The 23,673-nt window shown below is 45.0% G+C and overlaps 1 protein-coding gene across 2 annotated transcripts in view; it reads left to right on the forward strand.

Annotated features, from left to right (window-relative positions):
- Positions 1 to 17,424, forward strand: part of LOC147639925 (glutaredoxin-C4-like) — a 34,235-nt gene extending 16,811 nt beyond the window's left edge. Inside the window, exons 3-5 of one of the 2 annotated variants that reach the window (XM_086775384.1) lie at positions 16,457 to 16,555; positions 16,667 to 16,745; positions 17,270 to 17,424. In XM_086775384.1, coding sequence (XP_086631510.1) covers positions 16,457 to 16,555; positions 16,667 to 16,737 — 170 coding nt within the window. In that variant the 3' untranslated portion in view covers positions 16,738 to 16,745; positions 17,270 to 17,424. The remainder of the gene's footprint in view (positions 1 to 16,456; positions 16,556 to 16,666; positions 16,746 to 17,269) is intronic. The other variant, XM_086775388.1, reaches the window with a different exon arrangement.
- The last annotated feature ends 6,249 nt before the right edge of the window (positions 17,425 to 23,673 follow it).

A 23,673-nucleotide genomic window follows, 5' to 3' on the forward strand; every position in this document is an offset into this window, starting at 1 on the left:
GAGCTCGTGGTTGCTTTGGAGAAAGCCATCGCTGAAAATTCAGCAATCACGTCTGATACAGAGGAAGAGTACTTCTATCATGAAGAAGAAGAGCAAGAGACTTCTCCTGAACGAGATGTATCTGAGGATATTTTTGCAGGAGAACAGGCTGCAGATGTTGAGCCTTATGAGGATGTAACACAGCCAGAAGATGTGCATGGTAAAGAGGATGATGATGCTCGGTTCAAAGATCGCTTGGCTAGTGTTATGGATACTTTTATGCAGCTCACACAGAGTGAGAGATTTGCTGAATTTTTGAGATCTCGCACAGAGCCCCGCACAGAGCCCCAGAAAAAGAAGAAGAAGGTTCGTTCGAAGAATCTTTCTCAAGGTCATAGTGGTACCACTCCACAGGATCCATCTCCTGCCCAGTTTCCGAACATGCAGCATGCTTTTGGTGCTAACCCACAGAGTTCCTTCTATGGACAGCCACCTATTCCTCAGCAGAACATGCATCCAGGGTACTTTGGTGGTGGCTCAGTGTTTCAATCCATGACTGGGGGTTATCCTCAGGGAGGCATGGGTATGTATGGGCCTTTTGGAGCCAATTTTCAGCCTGGCATGCAAGGGAATATGTATGGTGGTATGCAGTCCGGTATGCAAGGAAATGTGTTTGGAAGCATGCAACCTGGGATGCAAGGCAATATGTTTGGTGGCATGCAGCCAGGTATGCATAATGGAATGTTTGGAAACATGGCTGGGATGTATGGTATGCCTGGTGTTGGAATGGGAAATGTTGACCCAATGATGGGTATGAATGTTGGGGGCAGCAATCTTACGAAACCACTTCCATATGATAATCTAACGCCTATGGGCAAGGCGAAGGATTACAAGGAAGGGGGAGCTGCAGTGAAGTTTGACACTTTCAGTGGGGCCAAGGATAAATTGAAGGCACTTACCTTTTTACAGCAGTTTGATGCTGCTTTTTCTGGTGGGAATTACACAGAGTCCTCAAAGGTGAGGAAAGCTGCCACTTTTCTCAAGGGCAATGCTTTGCAGTGGTGGTCTACTCTTCTTTTGCAGGGCATAGCACCCACTACATGGGTCCAATTCAAACAGGTTTTCTCTTCCGTTTGGCTCACATCTACATTTGAGGTGGATGTTATGACCGCATGGCACAAGCTGGATGCTTCCAAGTGTGATAGTTTGGAGGATTATAACAAGAAGTTTTGGGAAGCTCTACTCCCAGTGACTTCTTATCGTGCCGTGCCATTATCTGAGCAGGTTGAGAAGTATTGTTGTGGGCTGCCCAAGGAGGTACGAGATTACTGTATAAAGACGAGAGTAACGAACATGTCACAGATGATTGAGAATGCTATGACAGCTAATGCGTTACTCACAGGTGGTTCATCTGGGTTTAAAGGCAGTAAGAAATTGGGCAAGAAAGCTGAAAAATTTGGGCATGCTTCTCGTGATGCTAAAGGGTCTACAGAGACAAAGTATAAGAAGTTGCCAATGCCCAAAAGGACTTCTGAGGAAAGACAGGCTTTGAGAGATGCTCAAAAGTGTTTTTACTGTACTGAAGAGGGGCATATGTCATTCAATTGTCCCAAAAGAACGTCCAAGAAGGACCCTGACAATAAAGGAGAGCCCAAGCCAAAGAAACCAAAGCCTTCTGCAGGCTTAGTTCCTGATCTTGTGGGTGAGCAGCTAAGTGGTGAAGCTACAGTGTTGTGCAGGGCATGGGGCAAAGTGAGAGATCAGAATGCTTTGATCTTCTTTGACACAGGTGCTAGAGCCAACTTCATTTCACCCGATTTGGTTGGCCGATTGGGGATTCGCGCAGAGGAGATGGGACCATTACATGAGGCAAATATGGCTTGTCCAGGGTATGCAGAACCCGTTACTCCTATCATTGGGAAGCTTCGGCTTCATTTGCAGGGTTATGTGGACAGCGAGGAGTTCTTCATCATGCCTTTGGATGGCTGTGATGTTTTGTTGGGGATGCCATGGTGCCACAGGGTACATGCGGTGGTGGATACTTTCAATAGGAAAATTACTCTGACTCATAGAGGGAAAGAGCATGTATTGGATGTAAAACTCAAAGGGGAATCTGTTCCTATTGTATCCGCTTCGGCGATTTCATCAGTAATGAAAAAGCATCTTTCCGCGTACTTGATTTATGTAAAGGATGCACAGGATGATGAGTCTAAGTCTAATTTGTCAATGTTAGATAAGGACAGGGCTGATTTCTTAAGTGGGTTTCAAGACTGTTTTTCCGAGTCATTGCCAGGAGAATTACCTCCTGAGAGGCCAGAAGATCATGCCATAGATCTGATTCCTGGTAGTACTCCACCGAATAGACCGCCGTATCGTGTTAGTGCAGCCCAACAAGAAGAGATTATGAGTCAGGTGCAGGAGCTATTGAATAAGGGGTTGATTCAGCCTAGCTCATCACCCTTTTGCTCACCTGTGCTCTTAGTGCAGAAGAAGGATGGTTCTTGGCGCATGTGTATAGATTACAGGGCGCTGAATAAGAATACCATCAAGAATCGATTCCCCATACCGAGGATCGATGACATATTGGACCGCTTACAGGGCTCCACAGTTTTTAGTCGTATTGACTTGAAAAGCGGGTATCATCAGATACGCATTAGACCCGAGGATGTGCATAAGACAGCATTCCGAACCACATTTGGGTTGTATGAGTTCTTGGTTATGCCCTTTGGTTTGACGAATGCGCCTGCCACATTTAACAGAATGATGGACAGGATTTTCAGGCCTCATAGAGAGTTTGTGGGCACATTCTTTGATGATATGATTGTGCATTCACGAACTGAGGAAGAGCATAGAAGGCATTTGGCCATTGTGTTTGCAGAACTCAGAAACCATAGATTGGTGGTTAATGGCAAGAAGAGTGAGTTTTTCTTGCAGGATATACATTTCTTGGGGCATATTGTGTCTGGTCATGGAGTCCGTATGGATCCAGCAAAGGTGGAAGCAATACTTAATTGGCCAGCTTTGAGGACCGTGCATGATGTACGCAGTTTTCTAGGATTGTGTTCCTATTACAGGCGTTACATACGGCACTTTGCTGAAATTGCTTCGCCTCTTCATGCTTTGACGAAGAAAGCAACTCCGTTTAGATGGGCTGATCGGGAAATTACAGCATTCAAAAAGCTCAAAGAAAAGCTTACTTCGGACCCAGTATTGGTGTTACCGGACCTCCGAAAGGCTTTTGTTGTCCAGTGTGATGCATGTGGAAGTAGCATTGGTGCAATTCTCATGCAAGAGGGACATGTGATAGCCTATGAGAGTAGAGTTTTGCAAGATGCCGAGAAGCATTTGCAGGTGTATGAGAAAGAGATGTTGGCTGTAATTCACGCTCTTTCTACATGGAAACACTACTTGCTTGGGCTGATTTCACTGTGCAGACAGATCATCAGACCTTGCGATATTTCCTCACGCAGACTAAGCTTTCAGAGAAGCATATGCGTTGGGCAAACTTTTTGTCAATGTTTCACTTCGAGATTGTGCATGTGGAAGGCAAAAAGAATGTAGTGGCAGATGCTTTGTCACGCAAGCCACAGGTCTCTGCAGTTTCACTTGCTTATCATCATGAGCTTGATGAAATGAAAGAGCAGTATGCCCATGATGAGGACTTTGAAAGGTTATATGATCAGATGTCTGAGGGTCAGCGGCATGAGCATTACACTCTCAGAGATGGGTTTTTATTGATGCATGGCAGACTGTGTGTTACCAGGCCATTGCGACTCAAGGTTATGATTGAAAGTCATGCTCCACCGTATGCAGGTCATAGAGGTATTGACGCCACGGTCAAAGCAGTGGAGACTTTCTTTTATTGGCCAACCTTGAGAAGAGATGTTGATGCCTTTGTGAGGCAATGCATCGTATGTCAGAAGGTAAAGTTTGACCGTCAGAAGACACCTGGGTTATTACAGCCTTTACCTATTCCGGATAGACCTTGGGAGAGCATTGCCATGGATTTTGTATTTGATCTTCCACGGACACAAACGGGAAATGATGGCATCTGGACTATCATATGCAGGTTCAGTAAGCAGGCTCATTTCATTCCCGTGCGGAAGACAATTAAAGTGGATCATATGGTGAAGTTGTTCATGGCGAACATCTTCAAGTATCATGGCTTGCCTACGTCTATCATTAGTGACCGTGATCCACGGATGACGAGTTTGTTTTGGAGAGGGTTGTTTGACAACATGGGTACAACTCTCAAGTTTTCATCGTCATTTCATCCACAGACAGATGGTCAGTCAGAAGAGGCTAACTCTACAGTGTTGGATCTTCTCAAGTGTTATGTGTCAGAGCACAAGCAACAATGGGAAAAGTATCTTCCTTTGGTGGAGTTTGCATATAACAACACTGTACATAGCTCGACAGGCAAGGCGCCTTTTGAGATTGTAGGAGGAGGGAAGAAGGTACCACCCATTTTGCATACAAAGGATAAGATCTTTGAGGCTGATCAGTATGTGGAGAGCTTGGATGAAGCTTATCGGAGAGTTAAGTTGGCCCTCCAGAAAACTCAGCAGAAGCAAAAGAAAGCCGCAGACCGTCACAGACGTGATTTACAGTTTGCATTGGGTGATTGGGTTATTTTGCGCTTTGAAAAGGCTAGACTCAAGAAGATGAAGGGTAAAGAGCGCTTATTCCCTAAGTTGAGTATGCGATATTATGGGCCTTTTCAGGTTTTGGAAAAGATTGGTGAGGTAACCTATCGTTTGAAGTTACCAGATCACTGGAGGATTCACAATGCTTTTCACGTGAGTCTTCTTAGACCTTTCCGTGGGGATGTGCCTGAGGATGTATCAGATGAGGCTCAGCCGGAAGTTGAGGAACTTGATGAGGTTCTGATTCCAGAGCAGATACTGGCACATAAAGAAAGGAAGGTACGAGGTAAAGTTTCCCGTCGCTATCTTGTGAAGTTCAAGAACTATTCACCGATGGATGCGAAGTGGATGGAGGAAGGTGACTTAACAGATTCACCTCAGGTTTTGCAGCTTTATCTCGATGCCTTTGAGTTAGAGCCGACTCTTATTGTGGCTCATTCAGGTTCAGCAGAGCATGGGTCTGGAGCATTACCTGATGCTCAAGAGGGGGGTAGCACCTCCACTCCCTTGATACAGACAGGCTCAGATGACATCTAGAGGTCGCTTGGTGCAGATTTTATCTCATCCGAAGGTACTGAGGCTGACAGTACATCTGTTTATGGGACTTCTATGATATATGTGTACTAGTCACATGAGATTGTTGTGGATATGTATGGTTCACAGTGGTATACAACTTGGACTATTACTATGCCATTGGTTTGCAGTGAATGTTGATACATGTGTATGGCTCAGAGAGATTGGGACGCTGATCTTGCCATATTGTATATTTCACTTTGGATATTTTGATGCATCACCAGAATGCAATCGAGGACGCTTGCCATCTTTCAAGAGGGGGGTATGTCATGGCCCTGTGAAAATGGAGCAGGACAAGTGTGGGCATGGTGGTTGCAGAGTCAGAATATTTTATGATTCACATGGGGGGTGCCCGGACAGTGTTTAAGATGTGTGGACATCCCTAGGTGTGAAGGGGGGAACTAGAAACATTAAGTTTTAATGTTTATTGGAGTTTGCCCCTAGGCCTTAGTGGCCCTAGGAACTTATTAAAGTTGGGGCCCTAGGGATTAAATTGGGGAGGAGTTTTCTCTCTCTTCTCTCTCTCTCTTCCCTTTTTGGGGAATCGTGTAGCAAAAGAGGAGTCTTCTTTCATGCGCTTGGAGGCTAGCGTGGAAAAGCACAGGAAGGAGGAGGCGGCTGTTTTGCTGTGTGCTGTAGCTGTTTTTCTGAGTAGAATCAGCCGTACAGCACTGTACGGCCAGAACTGGGCACACTCTTTCTCTCTCTTTCTCCTCTGTTGCTGGCGGCGCACAGAACTGCTGCTGGAAACTCTGCGCAGAAGACCTGTACAGGCTGTACAGTCTGTTTTCCAGCAAGTACAACACTGTACGGCTGCCGTACAGTGTACGGTCAGCCAGGTACAGCAAGTACATCTGCTGCAGGCTGCTGCAGGTGGTGCAAACAGGTGCTGGACAGACCTGAATACTCTGATTCAGGTTGGTACAGAAGTGGACAGCAAGCTGTTTATGCAAGTACAACTCCTGGCACGTATCCCGAGGCGGTACAGACGGGTACAGTGCTGATTTTCAGATCTGTATTTTCAAGGACAGCATAGGAGTGAGCATCAGGAGGAGGATACAGGCAAGTGCAAGCACACGTGTGAAGCAGGGTTGTGGATTCAAGTGCCTGCAGGCACAGATTGGTGCTGTTGCTTCCTCCAGTGTTGTTTCACGAGCTGAACTTGGTAAGCTCTGTTTCTGTTCATCCATCTCTCTTTCTACTGCTTGATGTCTGTTGCAGATATGTGTTATCTGGCTCCTTGTGAGAGGAGGAGTATAGCAGATTGACAAGAGATTAAGACAGAGATTGGACAGCACATGTATGTTTGAGCTGAGAAGATGTATCATGCTCTTGAGTTATGCCAGATGTATGCCCATGGCTGGCCTGCTTTGTGATCTTGGCTGATCAGAGGGAGGCACAGTGTGTTGCTTGAGGACACAGATCTGTGTGCATAGATCCTCTGTGCTGAGAAGGATTTGTGGGCCGTCAGATTGGACTTACAGGTGTAAACTCTTGGCTGGTCTTTGTGTTGTACTCAGCCATACATATTATTTTTTTAATTGAATAAAGAAATACCGCGAGGGGCGCCAAGCTTTGGGGCCAACAGGTGTCGCTGTGTTTTCAGATTTGGGCACTCTAGCTCCAATCTGTGTTTTGTTTCTCATCTAGACTACAAGTGGACGGGTGATTGCTCCTACCGCACCCTGGTTTTCTATCAGAGGCCGGTTTCAGCCAATAAAGCTGAATCTTATATGGATCATGCAATGGCAATGATTGCTCAAGAGTTGCACATGCAACCAAGGGATGCAGCACATGCATACTTGGCTCATACTGAGGATGCCTATGTAGAAAAGGCAACCATCCCACATGTCTTGGAATCCCCACAAGTGCCTGAACAAGAACTTATGTCAAAGAGGATGAATCTCCATGCTATGGGAGAGGAACAATCAGTGACTTCACCATGCAGGAACACCTAATGTAGTCCGTGAAGGATACAATGTTTATGGCAGTGGTCAAAATGTATGTCAAATGCCATTGCCGGCTGAAAATGTGCATGCACAACACATGCAACATGGGCTGCAATTTTCTGTTGGTGCAGGTATTCCGCGTATCTCTCATGCCACTCATGCCTTCAAGTGTGCTCGTGAGGGAGAAGTTATGGCTGAAAATGTATCAATGCATGTTGAGGGGCCAGCCATGCCTCATGCTTACAGGGCACATGTATCTATGTCTTATGCATCACCTTTTGGTCCAAAAATGATGCGAGTCACAGGCGTTGTCCCAATGGACAAACATGGGGGAAAATCATAGTCACAGGGGACGGAAGGGACGAGTGCTTGGAACGGAGGGATGTCGAAACGGGACGGACTGGCGACGGGAACGGCAGGGGACGGATAGACGTCCCCTAAGAAGCGTCACTCACAGGGGACGGGGACGCCTCAAGAACGGGGATGCCGGTGGGGGACGGTTCTGTGAGGGGACGGCAGGGAGCCGTTTGCGCGTTTTTCTGCCGTTGCGCTCGCCGTTTATAGCCGTTGCAGTCGCCGTTTCCAGCCATTGCAGTCGCCGCTTGGCCGTTTATGGCTTGGGCCTTGGCCCTTGAGGCTTTGAGGCTTGGCCCTCTCTCTCTCTCTCTTGCCCTTGAGGCTTGCCTCTCTCTCTTGCCTATCTATGTACGAACAAGCCTCTACAAGGCTACAAGCACACACAACTTTCATGCTTTCAAGCTTCTTCTTAGTTCTAGCTTCCAACTTCCAACTTCCAAGCCTCTCACACAAGGCCCGCGGGCTGCCGCCCTACTATCTAGACTCTCTCTCTCTCTCATCTCTCCCTCTCTCTCTCTCTCTCTCTCTCTCATTCCTCAAGGCTCAAGAGTCTTATGCTCTAGGCCTCTCTCTCTCTCTCTCTCTCTCTCTCATTCCTCAAGGCTCAAGAGTCAAGCCATCTTTCAACCATGGCAGCCTCCTCACGTGCCGGGGCTTCCCGTAGAAGGACAACGGGATGGACATGGTGGGAGGAGGGTAATTACACCCCATCCGCTCTCAGCCATGGGTATGCAAGCTTTGCCCGTACTGGCAAATGGGTGGCGCTGACAAAGTGCGAGCCCACCTCTTGCATGAGAGTGGGCATGAGGTGAGGTTTTGCACGAATGTCACGCCTGAGAAGAGACAGGAACTTCTTGACAAGCTTAGCATCTACGAGGCGGTCGAAGCGACAAGAAGGACACCATAAGTGGCCGTGGATCCCGCGACGATGGGGAGAGGAACTCAAGCCTCTACAATGGAGTCATGTGGTGGATCGGGATCATGCACACCATCACCTTCACCATCAAGTCAGAATGTTACTCCATCCACGACGCCAGCACCCTCCATCTCCACGGCCTCTCAACCATTACGTGGCCCACGACGACAATCTACACTTGGGGAGAATTGGAACCCCAAGTTGAAGGAGGAGGTGGATATGGCGGTGGCCCGCTTCTGCTTCCACGATCACATCGCCTTTTAAGCGGCTAGGTAAGTGCAATCGATCATTGCCAATTCATCATTCATGTTTTCATCATCCTAGTCCCCTTCTCATTAGTAAATTACTTTCTTGAATAGGTCGGAATACTTCAAGGTCATGGTTAAGAAGATTGGGGAGCATGGCTCAACCTATACGCCCCCCTCATCCGAGAGCTTGCGCACTACATTGCTCGAGAAGGAGAAGCGCATTGTAGAGCAAGCGGCGGACAACACAAAGCGGCAATGGGAGAGGAACAGAGTCTCCCTCATTGTGGATGGATGGAGTGACACCCGCAAGAGGAGTATTCACCGCGTGGTTACATATTCCCGCGGAGAGATGTACTTCATCTCATCTCATGATGCATCCGGCACTGGGAAGAGCGCGGATGTGCTTGCGGCGGAGTGGGCGACCACCATGGAGATCGTTGGCCCCGAGCATGTAGTGGGCTTTGTTGCGGATGGGGAGCCTTCCAATAGGGCGGCGGGAGCTATTCTCCATGGTATGTATGGACACGTCACGGTGTTCTTTTGTATGGCTCATTGCCTAAACAACCTCCTCAAGGACATCGAGGCATTACCATGGATCAGTCCGCTCATTGAGGAGGCCAACACCATGGTCTCCTTTGTCCTCAACCACCAAAGACTTCGGCATGAGTTCAACAAGATGTCGTGTCTCTCTCTCCTCAAATATTCCGACACCCGGTTTGCCTACAACTTTCTCATGTTGGGCCGGTTGAAGGATTGTAGCGGTGCTTTGAGGGGGCTTTTCCTTAGCGACGAGTTTGTCGCCATGCAAGAGTCCCATACAAACACTGGCCAAGAGTGTAGGCTACGGGCGGATGACGCCTCTTGGTGGGAGCGTGTGAAGACCACAGATGCTATGGTGAGGCCCATAGTCCACCTATTGAGGATTGTAGACGCTATGCAACCATGCATAGGCAAGGTCTACGAGGCCATGGATCGCATGATAGAGAAGTTGAAAGACTTCGTGCCTGACGAAGACAGATACGAGGAGATCCATGCCTTGTGTCTAGAAAGGTGGAATTCCTACTACTCTCCATTGCATGCAGCAGCTTATGTGGTGGACCCAGAATTCCAAGGCAACAAGCAGGAGAGTGATCGGGAGGTGAGCGCTGGATGGAGGATCATCTTGGATCGTCTTGTGCCTGATGCATCGGTTAGGCGCAAGATCAGGGACCAGCTTTCGATGTACATGTCATTTCATGGCACCAATGGCTGTCATGATGCACAAGTTGACCGCTCCAAAGTTGGTGCTGCTCTATGGTGGGAGGACTTTGGTTCGGATGGAGCGGAGCTGCAGGAGCTTGCCATCCGCATACTCAGCCAGGCCGTCAGCTCCTCTTGCTTGGAGCAACTTTGGAGTACCTACAGCCACATTGCCTCTAGGAAGAGGAACCGACTCTGGGTAGAGCGTGCCAATGACCTTGTCTTCGTTAGTGCGAACTTGCGAATGCTTTGCAAGAGCGTGACCAAGAAGGCAGATTCCTTCACCGAGTGGGAGATGAGTCAACAAGAAGAGCAACAAGAGGATGAGGTGCAGGAGCAGCATGCCAGTGAGGATGAGACTGAGGATGAGCTTGATGCTTCTTTGGCACAAGCTACAATTCACGTGGATGATCATTCATGGATCATGATTCATGGGCCTTACTACTTAGCTCTAGCCTCTAGTCTTCAGCACTTTTTTGTCATTGACTCATTTGAGTCCGTCCATGTATTCTGCCTCCTTAAGGCTTAGTCCTGACTCTTGAGTCATGACTCATTTTGTATCTACTTAATTATTAATATGACTCAAAAGCTTACCATTTTAGTGTAAATTTGTGCTCATTTTGATGTACTTCCAAAGTAGAATAAGTTGTTTATGCCGGGGATTGATGCCACTCATGTGATACTGTAGACTTGGCTTTCCGTTGGGACTTGTGTCTCCGTGTACATGCCCGGAAATGCTTGGTGGATTGGTGTTCCATTGGGTCTGGTACCTTGTGTACTTGCCTGGAGCACGTCTATTTTGGTATAGTCTCATGAACGGGGATTGTCCATACCAATGTTGCATTGCATAGCATCTTTATGTGCTTGCCTGCAAATGAAATTGCATGCTGTTTTCATGCCTGCATGACCTATGTGTAGTTCTGGGCTAGGGGACGCCTGCCCGTGAACCGTGCGTGTGAAACTGTCTGCTGACATGGTTGTGTGGCATGTGAACAGGTGGTAAGTATTACCCAATCTAGGCTCAAATAGTCCTTAGGACTTGCCAATATTTATAAGTGAGTGCGTTCCCCCTTCATTAAAGTTTGGGCGCCCAAAAGTCACTTATAAATTATGACTGCTTCCAAGTTCACACACACTGAAGTCCCGAGGCGGACAAGACTCAATGTCCAAGACTTGATCCTCCCCTTTTATAAAATGGGCATCTCCCCATGTCCCTTCACCTGATTGGACCCAATTCACTTACTTATTAAGAGAAAATTCATGTTTTCTCTTCATGAAGATTTTTGGAGGCTGAAAACTCTGTTTTTTCACCATTTCTCTCCATTTCCAAGCTCTCCATAGCCATACCCAACTTGCTAGGGTGTTTTCCAAGCTTCCAAGAGTGTTTCCAAATGACTCTCCTACACACTCCCAATGATTGAAATTCAGCAAAACAGCTCTCTTTATTGCTGTAATTTTTGGTCTTTTTGCTGAAAATCCTAATTTTAGCTCTCCTTTCTCAAGTTGAACCATAGGGGAAGCTTTCCCAAGGTTCCCTTCATCCTCTTGAAGACTTTTGTCGCAAAGAAAGGCGATAAATCAAAGATCTCAACACTCCAAGGACTTCCATCGCGAAGACTTCCGCTCTCATCGACTCTACTTGCTATTGGTAAGCTTTTATGCTTAAATATGGGAGCAAGTAGCAGGAGGGAGGAATCGAATTACAAGATCACATACCGTGTAGTGTTCTCTTGTCCTACGTGCTCTCTTGCAGATTGTTGCTACCATGTGTTGGTGGAACAATAGAGAGCAGATGGTAGGGAACATGGGCACTTGAGAGGGTAGTGTGGGTTGCAAGTCTACATCGACAACCACTTGTTCGCAATACTGTATTCATATGCATTGGTATGGAAATCTGGTCAAAAATGCCCATGACACTATGTACTTGATTCTCCCAAGATCAATATACTTTATTTGAGGGAGGGGTCGGTCTTTCCAGCTCATTGTGTGTCTCTTGTCAATTCAGCAATTTACTTCTTGTATTTGAGCAAGTGTCCATAAAATCTTAGTGTATTTAAGTGTATTGATTAGCATTGTGTTCAACCAAGTTACAATAGAAGTAGCAGGAGTAGGTTGCTGCACTGTAGACATTGGGCGTTGTTCTCCTCCTCTTTCCCTAAAGTCATTTGGCCACCAGTAGATGTCTCATCATAGGTAGTTAGCTGTGTCCAGCTTATCTTCGGCAAAAAGCATCTCAAACACATCATTGTCAGCCATATTGTCTGTAAGTGTACTCTATGTATCCAACTTAATGCAAAAGATGCAATATTGCAAGTGTGTTTGCTACTGACTCCAATATGTAGCACTACAAGTAGCTCTCTGAAAACCTGCAAATGTATTGAAAGGAGTAGGGATAGAGAAGTACTTGCTGAAGTTTATGCAAGCTCGGTTGGTGTATGTTGACGTTGATACCACTGATGAGTAGCTTGAAGACTCCCGAAGGCAATGGAGCTCCATTCAGCTGTGTTTTTTATCAGGCTGAAAATTTGCAGAGGTGATTTGATGGCCTAAATGGGCTCTGATTTTGGAGATTTTTGGCCCACGAGACTTAGAAGAACTAACATTACTACCATGGAAAACATGATGTTCATCCAACTTAAAAGAACATTGGGCTAATATTGCAGTGGTGGTGCTGGTGGTGGGTGGATGGTGGCAGAGTCGGGCAGCTCAACTGGCTTCTTGGCTCTGCACGGACAGCGGAAATGCCCAAGTCAAAAAATTGATTTGGGGATCCTCTAATTGGGCCCTTTGCGAGCTGTTGTATGTTAGAATTTATGCATCTCAGTGTAATTGGGTTGTACCATTTATTTGTACCATTTATTGTGTATTTTCTCCTCTATTTTTGGGCCGTGAGCTAGTCGGCTTGCTCTAGTGCAGTTGGCCAGGTGCTCATACTCACTATATAAGGAGGCCTCCCATTTCTCACTATTTCATCCAATCCCTTGCACAAGTTGAACATTCTCTTGCTGGCTGATTGCCATTGTAAAGCTTCAAGCTAATATAAAAGGTTATTCTCCGATATGGTATCACTCGCTTCGGTTCAGGCTGCTCCATCTTCTGCAAATCTGCGCACCTTCTCATCTGTGAGACTGTGCCTTGCGTTGTCTGCCCTAGCTTCTCCTGTCTGCAGATCAGTCCCAAATAGTGGCTGCGTTTCTGTAATCTGCTGCGTTTTCTGGTCCAGCCAGCCTTTTTTCTTGCTGCTGGCTTGTTTCTTGGCTGTGTTTTCTCCTATAGAGGCAAGCCGGCCAGGTTCTTGGCTGCGTTTTCTTCTACAAAGACAAGCATTGGAGTTTTGGCTGTGTTTTCTGCTCTGGCATCAGTTGTTGGTGAGTTTCTTGCATGTGGTGTTGCCAGACAAGTGGCTGTACATCTCCTTAGTCCTCCACGAGTCCTTGCCCTTCCGGTAGGAGGTTCCTGGTGGTTTCTTGGACTGTTTTGTTGCTGTCCAGCCTTCTTCTCTCTCAGGTTTGAGAGGGGGCTGATGGATTCTGGAGCCTCGTTTCGTTGGAAAGCACTTGAGAGAAGTCTTTGAGAGCTGAGACCTGTGTTTCTTGTTGTCATGGATATGGCTCCCCCTGTACGAACAAGGATGACAAGTTGAAAGGACCCAACTATGCCCATTGGAAGCTTCAAATGCAGATCTGGTACATCCACAAGGGTTTGTGGAATATTGTTCAGGGCACTGAGAGGAAACCCGAGCGTCCTCAAAACTCTAGGAGGTGGACTCAGGATCAAGAGGATGAATTTGTTGCAGAATTACAAGACTGGGAGAATCGGGACTCGAAGGCGCATTCAATGCTCGTGCGGACCATCACAGAGGAGGTCTCACTCACCTGCCGTGCAAACTCACGAGTTCTCATCAGGTATGGTCTAAATTGGAGGATCTCTTTGCTTGAGATTCGTCGATGAGGGCAGTTACCTTGCAAGAGCAGCTCTATGGTTTGTTATTCCTTGAAGGCAGTCCCATGCAGTCGTTCCTCATGAAGGCCAAGGTTATCCATGACTAGTTACTGGCTATGGGTGCTCCTTTATCCTCGTCTCAGTTGGCTGCACTTATCCTCACCAAGCTTCCCCCCAACTATGATGTGATTCTCGATCTTTGCGGTGCTTGGTCACATCCACTCAATTGGATTTTGATGATCTTAGCTCCCTACTGTTGGAGGAAGAGTCCATTCTCGTTTCACAGGGTAAGTTGAAGGTGTCAGTCAATAATTTTGACTAGGCACTTTCCTCAGTTCAGAAGAAAGGTCAAAGTCGCTTCTCTTGTGGGAAACGAGGACATCTGTCCAAGGATTGTTTCTCCAAGAAGAAGGACAAGACCAAGGGCAAGGCTTCATCTCAAAGAAAAGGCAAAGACACGACGACACAGGATAGTGATACAGATTCTAGTACCACTTCTAGGGCTCCCAAGGTGTTTCCGGCTCAGGAGGACCAAGATGGTGTACTTCTCTAGTATACATGCAGTTCCCCCCCATGTGCTTCTAGCCAGAGGAGGCTTGTGGGCGGGAGAGGGGGCTGATTATAGCTCCACTTACTGGTGCATGGGGACCGTGATTCGGAGTTCCAAGCATTAGACATCTGGCAGGACATGGTTATCTTTTGTATCGCAGAGATTATGAACTGGAATTGTTCCTAGTTCATTGTTTGAGGCTTTTTGGGATGTGATGTGTTTTCCGTCCACTGTTGGGGATTATGGGCGCGGTGTGTCCAGCAACTCATCATCTATTCTTGGAGTTCATTGCACACTTGTGTGGGAATTCATGGCCAAACAAAGTTCCTTGCTGTTCGTGGTGGCATTTCTCACTATTTCATCCAATCCCTTGCACAAGTTCAACATTCTCTTGCTGGCCAATTGCCATTGTAAAGCTTCAAGCTAATATAAAAGGTGATCTTGTCCACAAGCTCTCTCTACTCTCTCTCGTCTTGTTTATACTTCCGCCCGTGCATTCTCCAACAGTGTATGTAGGCGTTTTTGTGGAGCTGGAGTTGGAAGCGGTGGCGATGGTGTTTTGTAGGAGATGGGCTGCACTAGTTGGCTATAGAGCTACGCAAGAGTGGTGCTCACGTATGAAAGAGCCCTCAGCAACTCTGTACACAGCAGCAATAGGGGAGCGTTGCACAGTTCCAATGGTGGGAAGCTCGAGCAGCTTGTACAGAAGCTCTCCAAATGCAGGCTACGGTTCCCAAAGTAGAAACCCTAGACTGCAGCTAGTCCCAATGGAGGAGAAGCCCTGCTCTGATACCAATTGTTGGGTTTACCTATGGAATTAGGGTTAGCAGCTAGTACAGCAAGAACCTTCACAGTATGCAGTCGTGAGAGCTATTGAGGCACACAACTCAAAGTGGATATATTGATTAAGTGTACCACACACAAGTACAAGGATAAGTACTCCAAATGATAAGGACACTCCAGGTTCTTGCTTTGTGGCTGAAGAGGATTATCTGGTTCGAGACTACTCTAGGAGATTGCTTGTGTGGCTTGATGGTCTCTGTCGTCTATTAATAGTGATATGATCCTTAAAGCCACTTATTGATGAAGTTGATTGCCGAGGCCTTCTTCAAGATGCTCTCTCCTTCCAAAGCTTCAAAATATAACCTGTTAACCACGAGAGTAATCCCAATAGCTGATAAGGCGAAGTCTCTCTGTAACTGGTGGGCTGGCAAAAAGTGGCCATATGAAGGGCTTAGAAGCTGTGAATGGCCAAAGAGAAGCCTTACAGTATGTGGCTACGAAAAGCGAGCAGATTTTTTGGGTGTTCTTGCAAGGATCAAAGACCTCCAAGCATGCAAAAGTGTGGCCATGAATGGGGTGATGAGAGAGAGAGAGAGAGAGAGAGAGAGCCTGAGGAGGACACATAGGTTCCCCAAAGCCATGATGCCAAGTTGCCCCCTTGTTAAAGACCTCCAAGCGTGCGCCAGAGTGGCCATGAATAGGGCGATGAGAGAGATAGAGAGCCTGAGGAGGACACATTTCCAGCTGGTGACACACTCAGGTTGGGCTGTGGGAGCTCTACAGAAGTCCAAGGGTGGATTCAGCCATTGCTTATCCCTTGCTCTTGCAGCCATAGCCCAGTGAAAGATCCATAGCGAAGCACAGCGTCTAAACAGCATAGAAATCTGTACAATCAGTAACTCAGGTGGCAGGTGCAGTGACTAGTGGCAGTGGTTCCTACCTAATATGAACCCTTTGTATTTGTATGCTGGTGCCATTCACTATATTACATATTCATGCCCTTTGCACGACCTTTATAGGCACAGTCTTGTCCACAGCAACTCAGTATCAGTCTGTTTGTACCGTCATGTTATGGTATTTATCTATATGCTTTTTTTAATCCTGAAATCTTTAGTTTTGCTTACTGTACTTGTTGCACATGGGAGTTACTGTACATCATTTTGGGAGTGGTGTAAAGAATCCTCCTCTTGGAGGACTTCCTTGGGTATAATTTAAAAAATCCTTCAATATGGTCTAGATGTCATGTTCAGCACCATGTTATTTGGGGTTTGCAGAGGATGGGTCTGATATTCAAAAGGCTGTAGCTGATCTGGTTGGTAGGCGAACAGTACCACAAGTGTTCATTCACAGCAAGCACGTCGGTGGTTCTGATGGTATGCTTCATAAAAACTTTTGAATTTAAGGTTTTAGGTATGCAAATGTAAAGCGATAAGCAGGACACTACTTGCATGTTTGCTACTGATAGGAGTGTGCACATGATGCAGATACCGTGGAGGCTTTCCAAAGCGGGAAATTGGCTCAGCTACTTGGTAATAAGCAAGATCTCGAGTTATGACTGACAAGGTCTCTTATATGAATCATCATCACTTTTTTGTGCATCTGGTCTTGCATACGGAACCATGAGAATTAGCAGCCTTTTTTCTTGTAGGCAAGTAGTCTTCCCTTCCTTGCTTAAGCCCTCACACTTGACAAGACATGGTGTGACTGTGGCTAGCCACACCCATGGGTGTACGGAGCCATGAGAATTAGCAGCGTTTTTTCTTGTAGGCAAGTAGTCTTCCCTTCCTTGCTTAAGCCCTCACACTTGACAAGACATGGTGTGAATGTGGCTAGCCACACCCATGGGTGAGAATATTGTCATTCTTACCAGACAATGTCCTTTGGTGGTAGTGGAATTGAACTCACACACTTGGGCTACAAGCATGAACAGATTTCCCCCAGACCAACTCATGGTGGATTCCATGCTAGTTTTCTGGAGGTCTTAATCTGGTGGTTAGAAGGCTTTTTTAAAAATGGGAATTACTGGTTGCTTTGTGTTGAAGCGTTTTTTGCAGTAGCTTATTGATGCAATGACTGTTTGCTTGCAGTGACAGCAGTAGCTTCTTGATGCAAGGGCTAAACTAGATCCAAGTCCAGTTACCTCCAGAAATGGGCTGAAAGATTGGAGTTGCTGTTGTAAAAAACTATTTTAATAAGTAAGGAGGATATACTTTTAAATGAAGCATGCCATTTTTTGCCTCAAGCTTGAGTTGTAGTGCATTATCATATTCAAGTAAGGAAGTAAGGAATTTATGGAGGAACCCATTGTATCACCTGTCGGATCCTGCTGTCTGCTACTTCTCCTTTCCCTCTGTCCTTTCTGTCTCCTCTCTCCCATCATGCCAAGCATGAGCAAAGTTGAGGGCGTCCATTGGAGAGAAAATAGAAGCGCAAGCGCAAAATTCTTGCAATCTGATTAAGAAAGCTGTGGAGCTCCCGAGTTTTTTCCCTTGATTTTTTTTAGGAAGAATGTGGTTTGTTTGCATTCATCTGTTTGGTTGAAGGGGCTGGAATTTGCTACTGGTAACATGATGGTGGGTATCTAAAGATCTAAATCACAGTTTACGTGAAAGCTTTTTTCTGCAAGGCCATCATGGGCTGCAATTTGCTACTGCTAACATGATGGTGGGTATCTAAAGATCTGAATCACAGTTTACGTGTCTTAGGTTGCATGCATTTGGGTAGGTGTTTTTTTTTTAAACGTAAAATACTTGATCTTGTGGGGTTCATGTTATTAATGCTAGATTTGTTCTGCTGCCAATGACACTTGCAAGGGAAGCCTGCATGTTGGTTTCGGGGGTTTCTTGGATCTTTTAGGGTTTATCATAATGGGCTTGGGTTCTTGGTACAAACGTCATGTGGTTTATCATTTTGGAAATTCACAGCCAAACAGAGGTAAAATATCAATGTGGAGATGTTTTGCTGTCAAATTTGGTACAGATTTGGGTTTATTATTGTTAAGAGTTGCGTGCAAAATCTTGACAGTAATGTAGTTTTTAGATGCTTTTCTAATAATAGATGTTCAATATTGTATTGATGTCCCTTTTGTCCACTCGGAGTTACAGTTAATCACTAAGGCTCTAGAGGCTAACTCCAGTTTCCTTGAGATCCAATGAGGAACAGCAGGGCTCTCGACCCAAAAGCACCAAATGGGTTGTTGCTTAGAGAAATGAACGTGCAAAAGCAAGTGCTCTTACAGCAGCAAGGAGTCAATGCTTCACAATCTTTAAAGACGAAGACAGTGTCAATTTATCCACCACCAGACAACAGAGTCTCAATTCATCAATCAAAGCCAAAATTTAATGGTCTTGGATGCCAAATCAAATGCCAAAATAAAGCTCTTACCTAGATTATTTGCCCTCGCTTCTTGGATGGCTCTTTTGCAAATTATGCAATCCTCAGCATGTTGTGGGTAAACTAATGCATGTCCTCTCTTTGCTCAACCATGTCATCTTGCTTGCTCTCCATGCTCCTTGCAGAAGGTGACATTGTGCCAATATCATCAAATCTCTTCTCAGTAAAAATTACTTATATATTTTGCACTGGAAGATAGAGTTTTTGTATCGAACGTAATCACATGCATCATGCATGGTTATTGCACACAAGTCCCGAGGGGTCTTCCTCAATCACTACTCTTTATTAAGCATTCTAGATTCATGGGGCACGACAGGTTATGATTCATTTTAATTCCCAATGTTACTATGTAAAATACAAACAACTCCATGGAATGATAGATTACTACACTAAGAAAATTTGATTCCAATTGCTCATAAATATAGAATAAGAATGTTAATTGAATCTTGAGACTAATTGTTAGGAGCAAGATTGATGCTCTTATCATTAAATATATAGGAAGTGTCTCACGATCGTTGCACAAACCAACATTATCCTAGATTAAGTAATTGCTTTGATTGTAGTAATACTTCTTTTGTGCATGGGAGAGGTGGCATAGTTTTATTTCACAATGCCATTTATTAAATCTTAACCATGGACAAACAAAGCACAAGGAGAGGACAGAAAAAAGAAATCCTTGATTTCTAAAAAATAAGAGTAAAAAGTTCTTTTGATTGGCCCTTTGTATTCAAGCTTCCATTTCTACATTTCGCTTCTTAATGTCTTTTACATACCGAAGCAATACGCGGGTTGGAGTACTAGTATAGCACAAACATTAAACATATGTTATGGACGCGAACTTGTTTTTGATACCCATTACTAGCCGCGCAGCTCTTTGTGATAAGATTAAAAGGAGTGAAAATATAGCAAAATAATATATAATCAACAATTTAGAAAATGGATAATTGGAAGAAGAAACTCTCTCTCTCACACACACACACACTTTCTCCATAGTTTTTATTTAAGATCAATAGTATGAGAAGAAGAAACACTCTTTCTCTTCTCGCTAATCCTAACACCCATGCTCCACTAGAGCTTGTTCTTATGCGCCTATGCTCACAAGTCTAATGTGGGTTAGTCTCCTAGTACATACACACGTAATGTGCATATAACACAAATGCTCCAAAATGGTTGTGTTAGTCATAAGGAGTGTAATGCAACTTCAAAGCACAACCAATGGCTCCTTTTTTTGTGATTTTTGTGGTTTTTTTTAGAAAAACAAAAAATAGAGTAACAAACTTGCTAGTTCACGTTAGCGAGTTTGGTGGTACAACATCAAAATTGAAAGAAAAAATGATGCAGCTTTCTTGTAAGGTCACCCAAGTACTCACCCATACAACAAAAACAAATAATTTCTCACAAATCTTCACTTCCACTCAAACCTTATCCATTCATTCTTTAGACAATGCACTACCTAAATGTAAAGTCAATGATGAAACTTGTATAGTGGGTACTGAAACTCAAAGAGAACAGAAGAAACAAAGCTGTTTCTTCGGCAGTGGCGCCAAAAATGTTATGGGCTACCACACCTCCCGAGAAGGAACTCTAAGCATTCACCTTTGGAAGAAGCAATAGATCACAACCGTCATAGGGAGCTTGCCAATGCTTCGAGCTTGTGTCCCTTGAGGTCTCTAAACTCACTTCAAGAAGCTCCAATCCTCTAAGCTTTACCTCCACGCTGTCACCGTAGAGTCACTCACACCACCACACAAGGCAATCTCTCTCTCTCTCTCTCTCACTCCTCCACACAAGGCAATCTCTCTCTCTCTCTCACTCCTCTACACAAGCATACAAGCATAGAGAAGGCACATGTACTAGAGTACACTCTCACACTCTCTCTCAAGACAAGGCAAGAGCTCTCATAGCACAAAGGGGGATTATGTCCATTCATTATAAGAAAATGACTTATATACAACTGGCCCTTATTCACACTTGGGCGCCTATAAAACTCACTAACTAAGGCCTTGGGTGGCCAGTGTCTCATAATGTTACAACTTTTATAGTGCCTTTGCATGACACTTATTAATGTTCTCAAATGGAGGAGCATACTTGTTAATCCATGATGGGATTAATATCTTGTAGCAAGAATTGTATTACTTCATTAAAGTGGGTGCCATTGTCACTAACAAGATCCACGGGGCACCCAAAGCGAGTGATCATGCACTTGTAAAGGAATTTGGCTATGGATGTGGCATTGGCTTTTCTTGTGGTGCTAGCTTCAACCCATTTTGTGCAGTAGTTCGTGGCCGCTATAATGTACCGGGCTTGGGTGTGTCGGGCAGTCGGACTAATGGGTCCCACAAAATCGATACCCCATTTCTCAAATGGATGTAAGGGCATGACAGGATATAGGGACATTTTGTCCTTACAGTGTGGAATCACCGTCCATTGGACTCATCACATTGTTTGGCGTATTCAATAGCATCTCCAAACAAGGTTGGCCACTATAGGCCTACCAGAAGGATATTTCGAGCAATGGTATCCATTGCAAAGTGTCTGTCTGCAACTCCAAAGTGGGATTGCTCCAAAATAGAGACATATTTCTCTCACGAACACAACATCTCATGATTCTGTCCTTTCCTTATTTGTAGAGTTGCCCTATAATTAATTGATAGAGGGTAGATTCTGCTCGTTCCTTGTTGATTGGTGCTTTGGTGGGTAGGCCATTAGTAAGTAAGTGTGCCACTTCCTCTCCCCATTCAAGAATCAAACATAGTTGAGATAGGGGGAAAATTGACAAGTCATCATTAACGCCCACCAGTGGATCTCCGTTAGGGGGATGCGTGACATATGGTCAGCCAATCCATGCTGGAAGCCTTTGCACACCATGATGGTAAAGTCAAATTCAAGTAAAATTAAAAGCCATCTGGTGATCCTACCCGTGGTACAAGGTCTATTCACCAGATAAAGAAGAGCTTGATGGTATACAGAGAAAACAAATTTTGTCGCCAAAAGGTAACGACGAAACTTTTTAACAGTATGGACCATGGCCAACCCTTCTCTCTCCATGGTGGTGTAGTTCATTCTACTTCGTTTAATTGGCGACTAGTAAAGCTAACAAGGATCCCTATTATGTTCTCCAAGTTACCAATTGCAAAGGCAGAGGGGTCTATGTGAACATGGAATATGATTTCCCAATTAGTGGATCTCAAAATGGGAGCGCTTGTCAATGTCTTTTTTAGGGTATCATATGCTTGTTGGGACTCCTCTGTCCATTAAAAAATCACTAGGAGTTTGTAAAGGGGACGAGCTATGTCTGCCGGTAATAACCGACATGTCCCATGAATCACTAGACTCCTTTGAAGTTAGTAGGGGGTGGCACCTCAAGAATGAGTCGCACCTTGCTATCATCAGTGGGGTGGAGATATCATGTTCTAAGACAATGTGTCCTAGTATTACTCCATGTCGGACCCAAAATTGACATTTCAGGGGGTTAAGAGAGATCCAATAGAGGGGGTGTAAAACCAATGGAAGTAGGTCTTGTTGGTGTGCATTGCCGATCATGAAGCCATAGCCAAACGAATAACTTGAGCAACTACAACAAGATGCTCAAGGGAATGTACAAAGAGGAGTAACTATTCAATCTTCGAAATCTCAAATTTGTTTGCATCACAGTCCATAACCCACTCCCTCATTTGTCTTCTCTAGAGATCTTTACAAACCAGCACCTTTTGATGCTATTGATCTTTAATAACCTTAAGGGTTAAGGTTAGGGTTAGGCATCCAAGGGTCGCACATGGGAAATGGAGAGTCAAGAGTCACTTGAGGGCCCTCATATATAATAGGGGCATGGGGCACACTCAAAGCAGGCTTGGAGGCTGAGGCTATGGTCTCTTGATGTTATCTTGAGGTTAGGTTATGTTATGTTCTCTTGTGTTAGAGGATCATAACTACTCACGTACCATTTCACACTATAGCTACACGCTACTGGATTGGAGTTATACCTCTTGATGGTATGGGACATCAAGGTAAAGGTATGATGTACTTCATTATAATTCATATGTGCATCCCTTGGGCTCGGGGGTGGGCGGGTGGATGAGTTTATGCCTGGTTTATGCATGTTTATGCATAACAATTATCTAGAGAGATCTTACGGTTTTAACAATTTGGACAGGTAATTCACACCCAATCTTCAAACTATTGATGCGGGAGTTAACACGTGAAAGTGCAAGAAAATGGTTCACGACGTGAACCATTTCTTGCTATCTCACAACGTGAACCGCTTCCGTAATCAATGCCGCAAATTATGGGATTACCTTGCTAAATATAGGGTGCCTTATCCTGACACCTCTGACACAACGGGTCTTACGGAATCTTACCCCGTGAACTAGCAGGAAGATACTTCTTCACGACATGAAACATCCACTATTTCATGGCATGAACCAATTCGATTTCACAACGTGAACTGTATAACTTTTCACGACGTGAACCATTGCTTAGTGCTTCACGATGTGAACTGTTTTCTACGATTTCACGATGTAAACTATCAGTAAATAACGGATCTAGTTCACGAACCAAGGACAGTCAGATTAAAGTTAGGAAAGTGCTTTAAATTTTGCACATTGAGACCAACCAACTTAGATCAGGGCACGCGGACCCAAAATTCGAAGTAACCGTTGAACACGTGAAAGTGCAAACAATAGTTCACGATGTGAACCATTTACTGTTTCACGACATGAACCATTTCCTACTATCTCACGACGTGAACTGCTATTTGCAGTCTTACGACCAAGAAAATTCAGATCGATAAAACCCTATAAAAATTCATTTGGGTTAGTGTTTTAGCCTATCAAATCGTATTCACATACACTTGAGGTCTGGCAAACTCATCAAAGAACGACCTTACTCTCGAGCGAGTGCATCGAGCCACCCAAGATCTTCTTATCAAAAGAGTGTTGGTTCATGCCATTTTGCGAGCACTCAATTGAGTGTTTCAACTCAATAAAATCTAACCACCATTGATACAAGTAGTGAAGAGTCCATGGAAGAAGGGCTATGGTTCCTTGGGATTGGAAAGGAAGAAAAAGCATCTTCCCCTACTACTCCAGTGGTATCTTTG

This window comes from Cibotium barometz, chromosome 3 (genome assembly GCF_041138505.1).
Source record: "Cibotium barometz isolate CiBa-2024 chromosome 3, ASM4113850v1, whole genome shotgun sequence".
NCBI classification, from domain to species: Eukaryota; Viridiplantae; Streptophyta; class Polypodiopsida; order Cyatheales; family Cibotiaceae; genus Cibotium; species Cibotium barometz.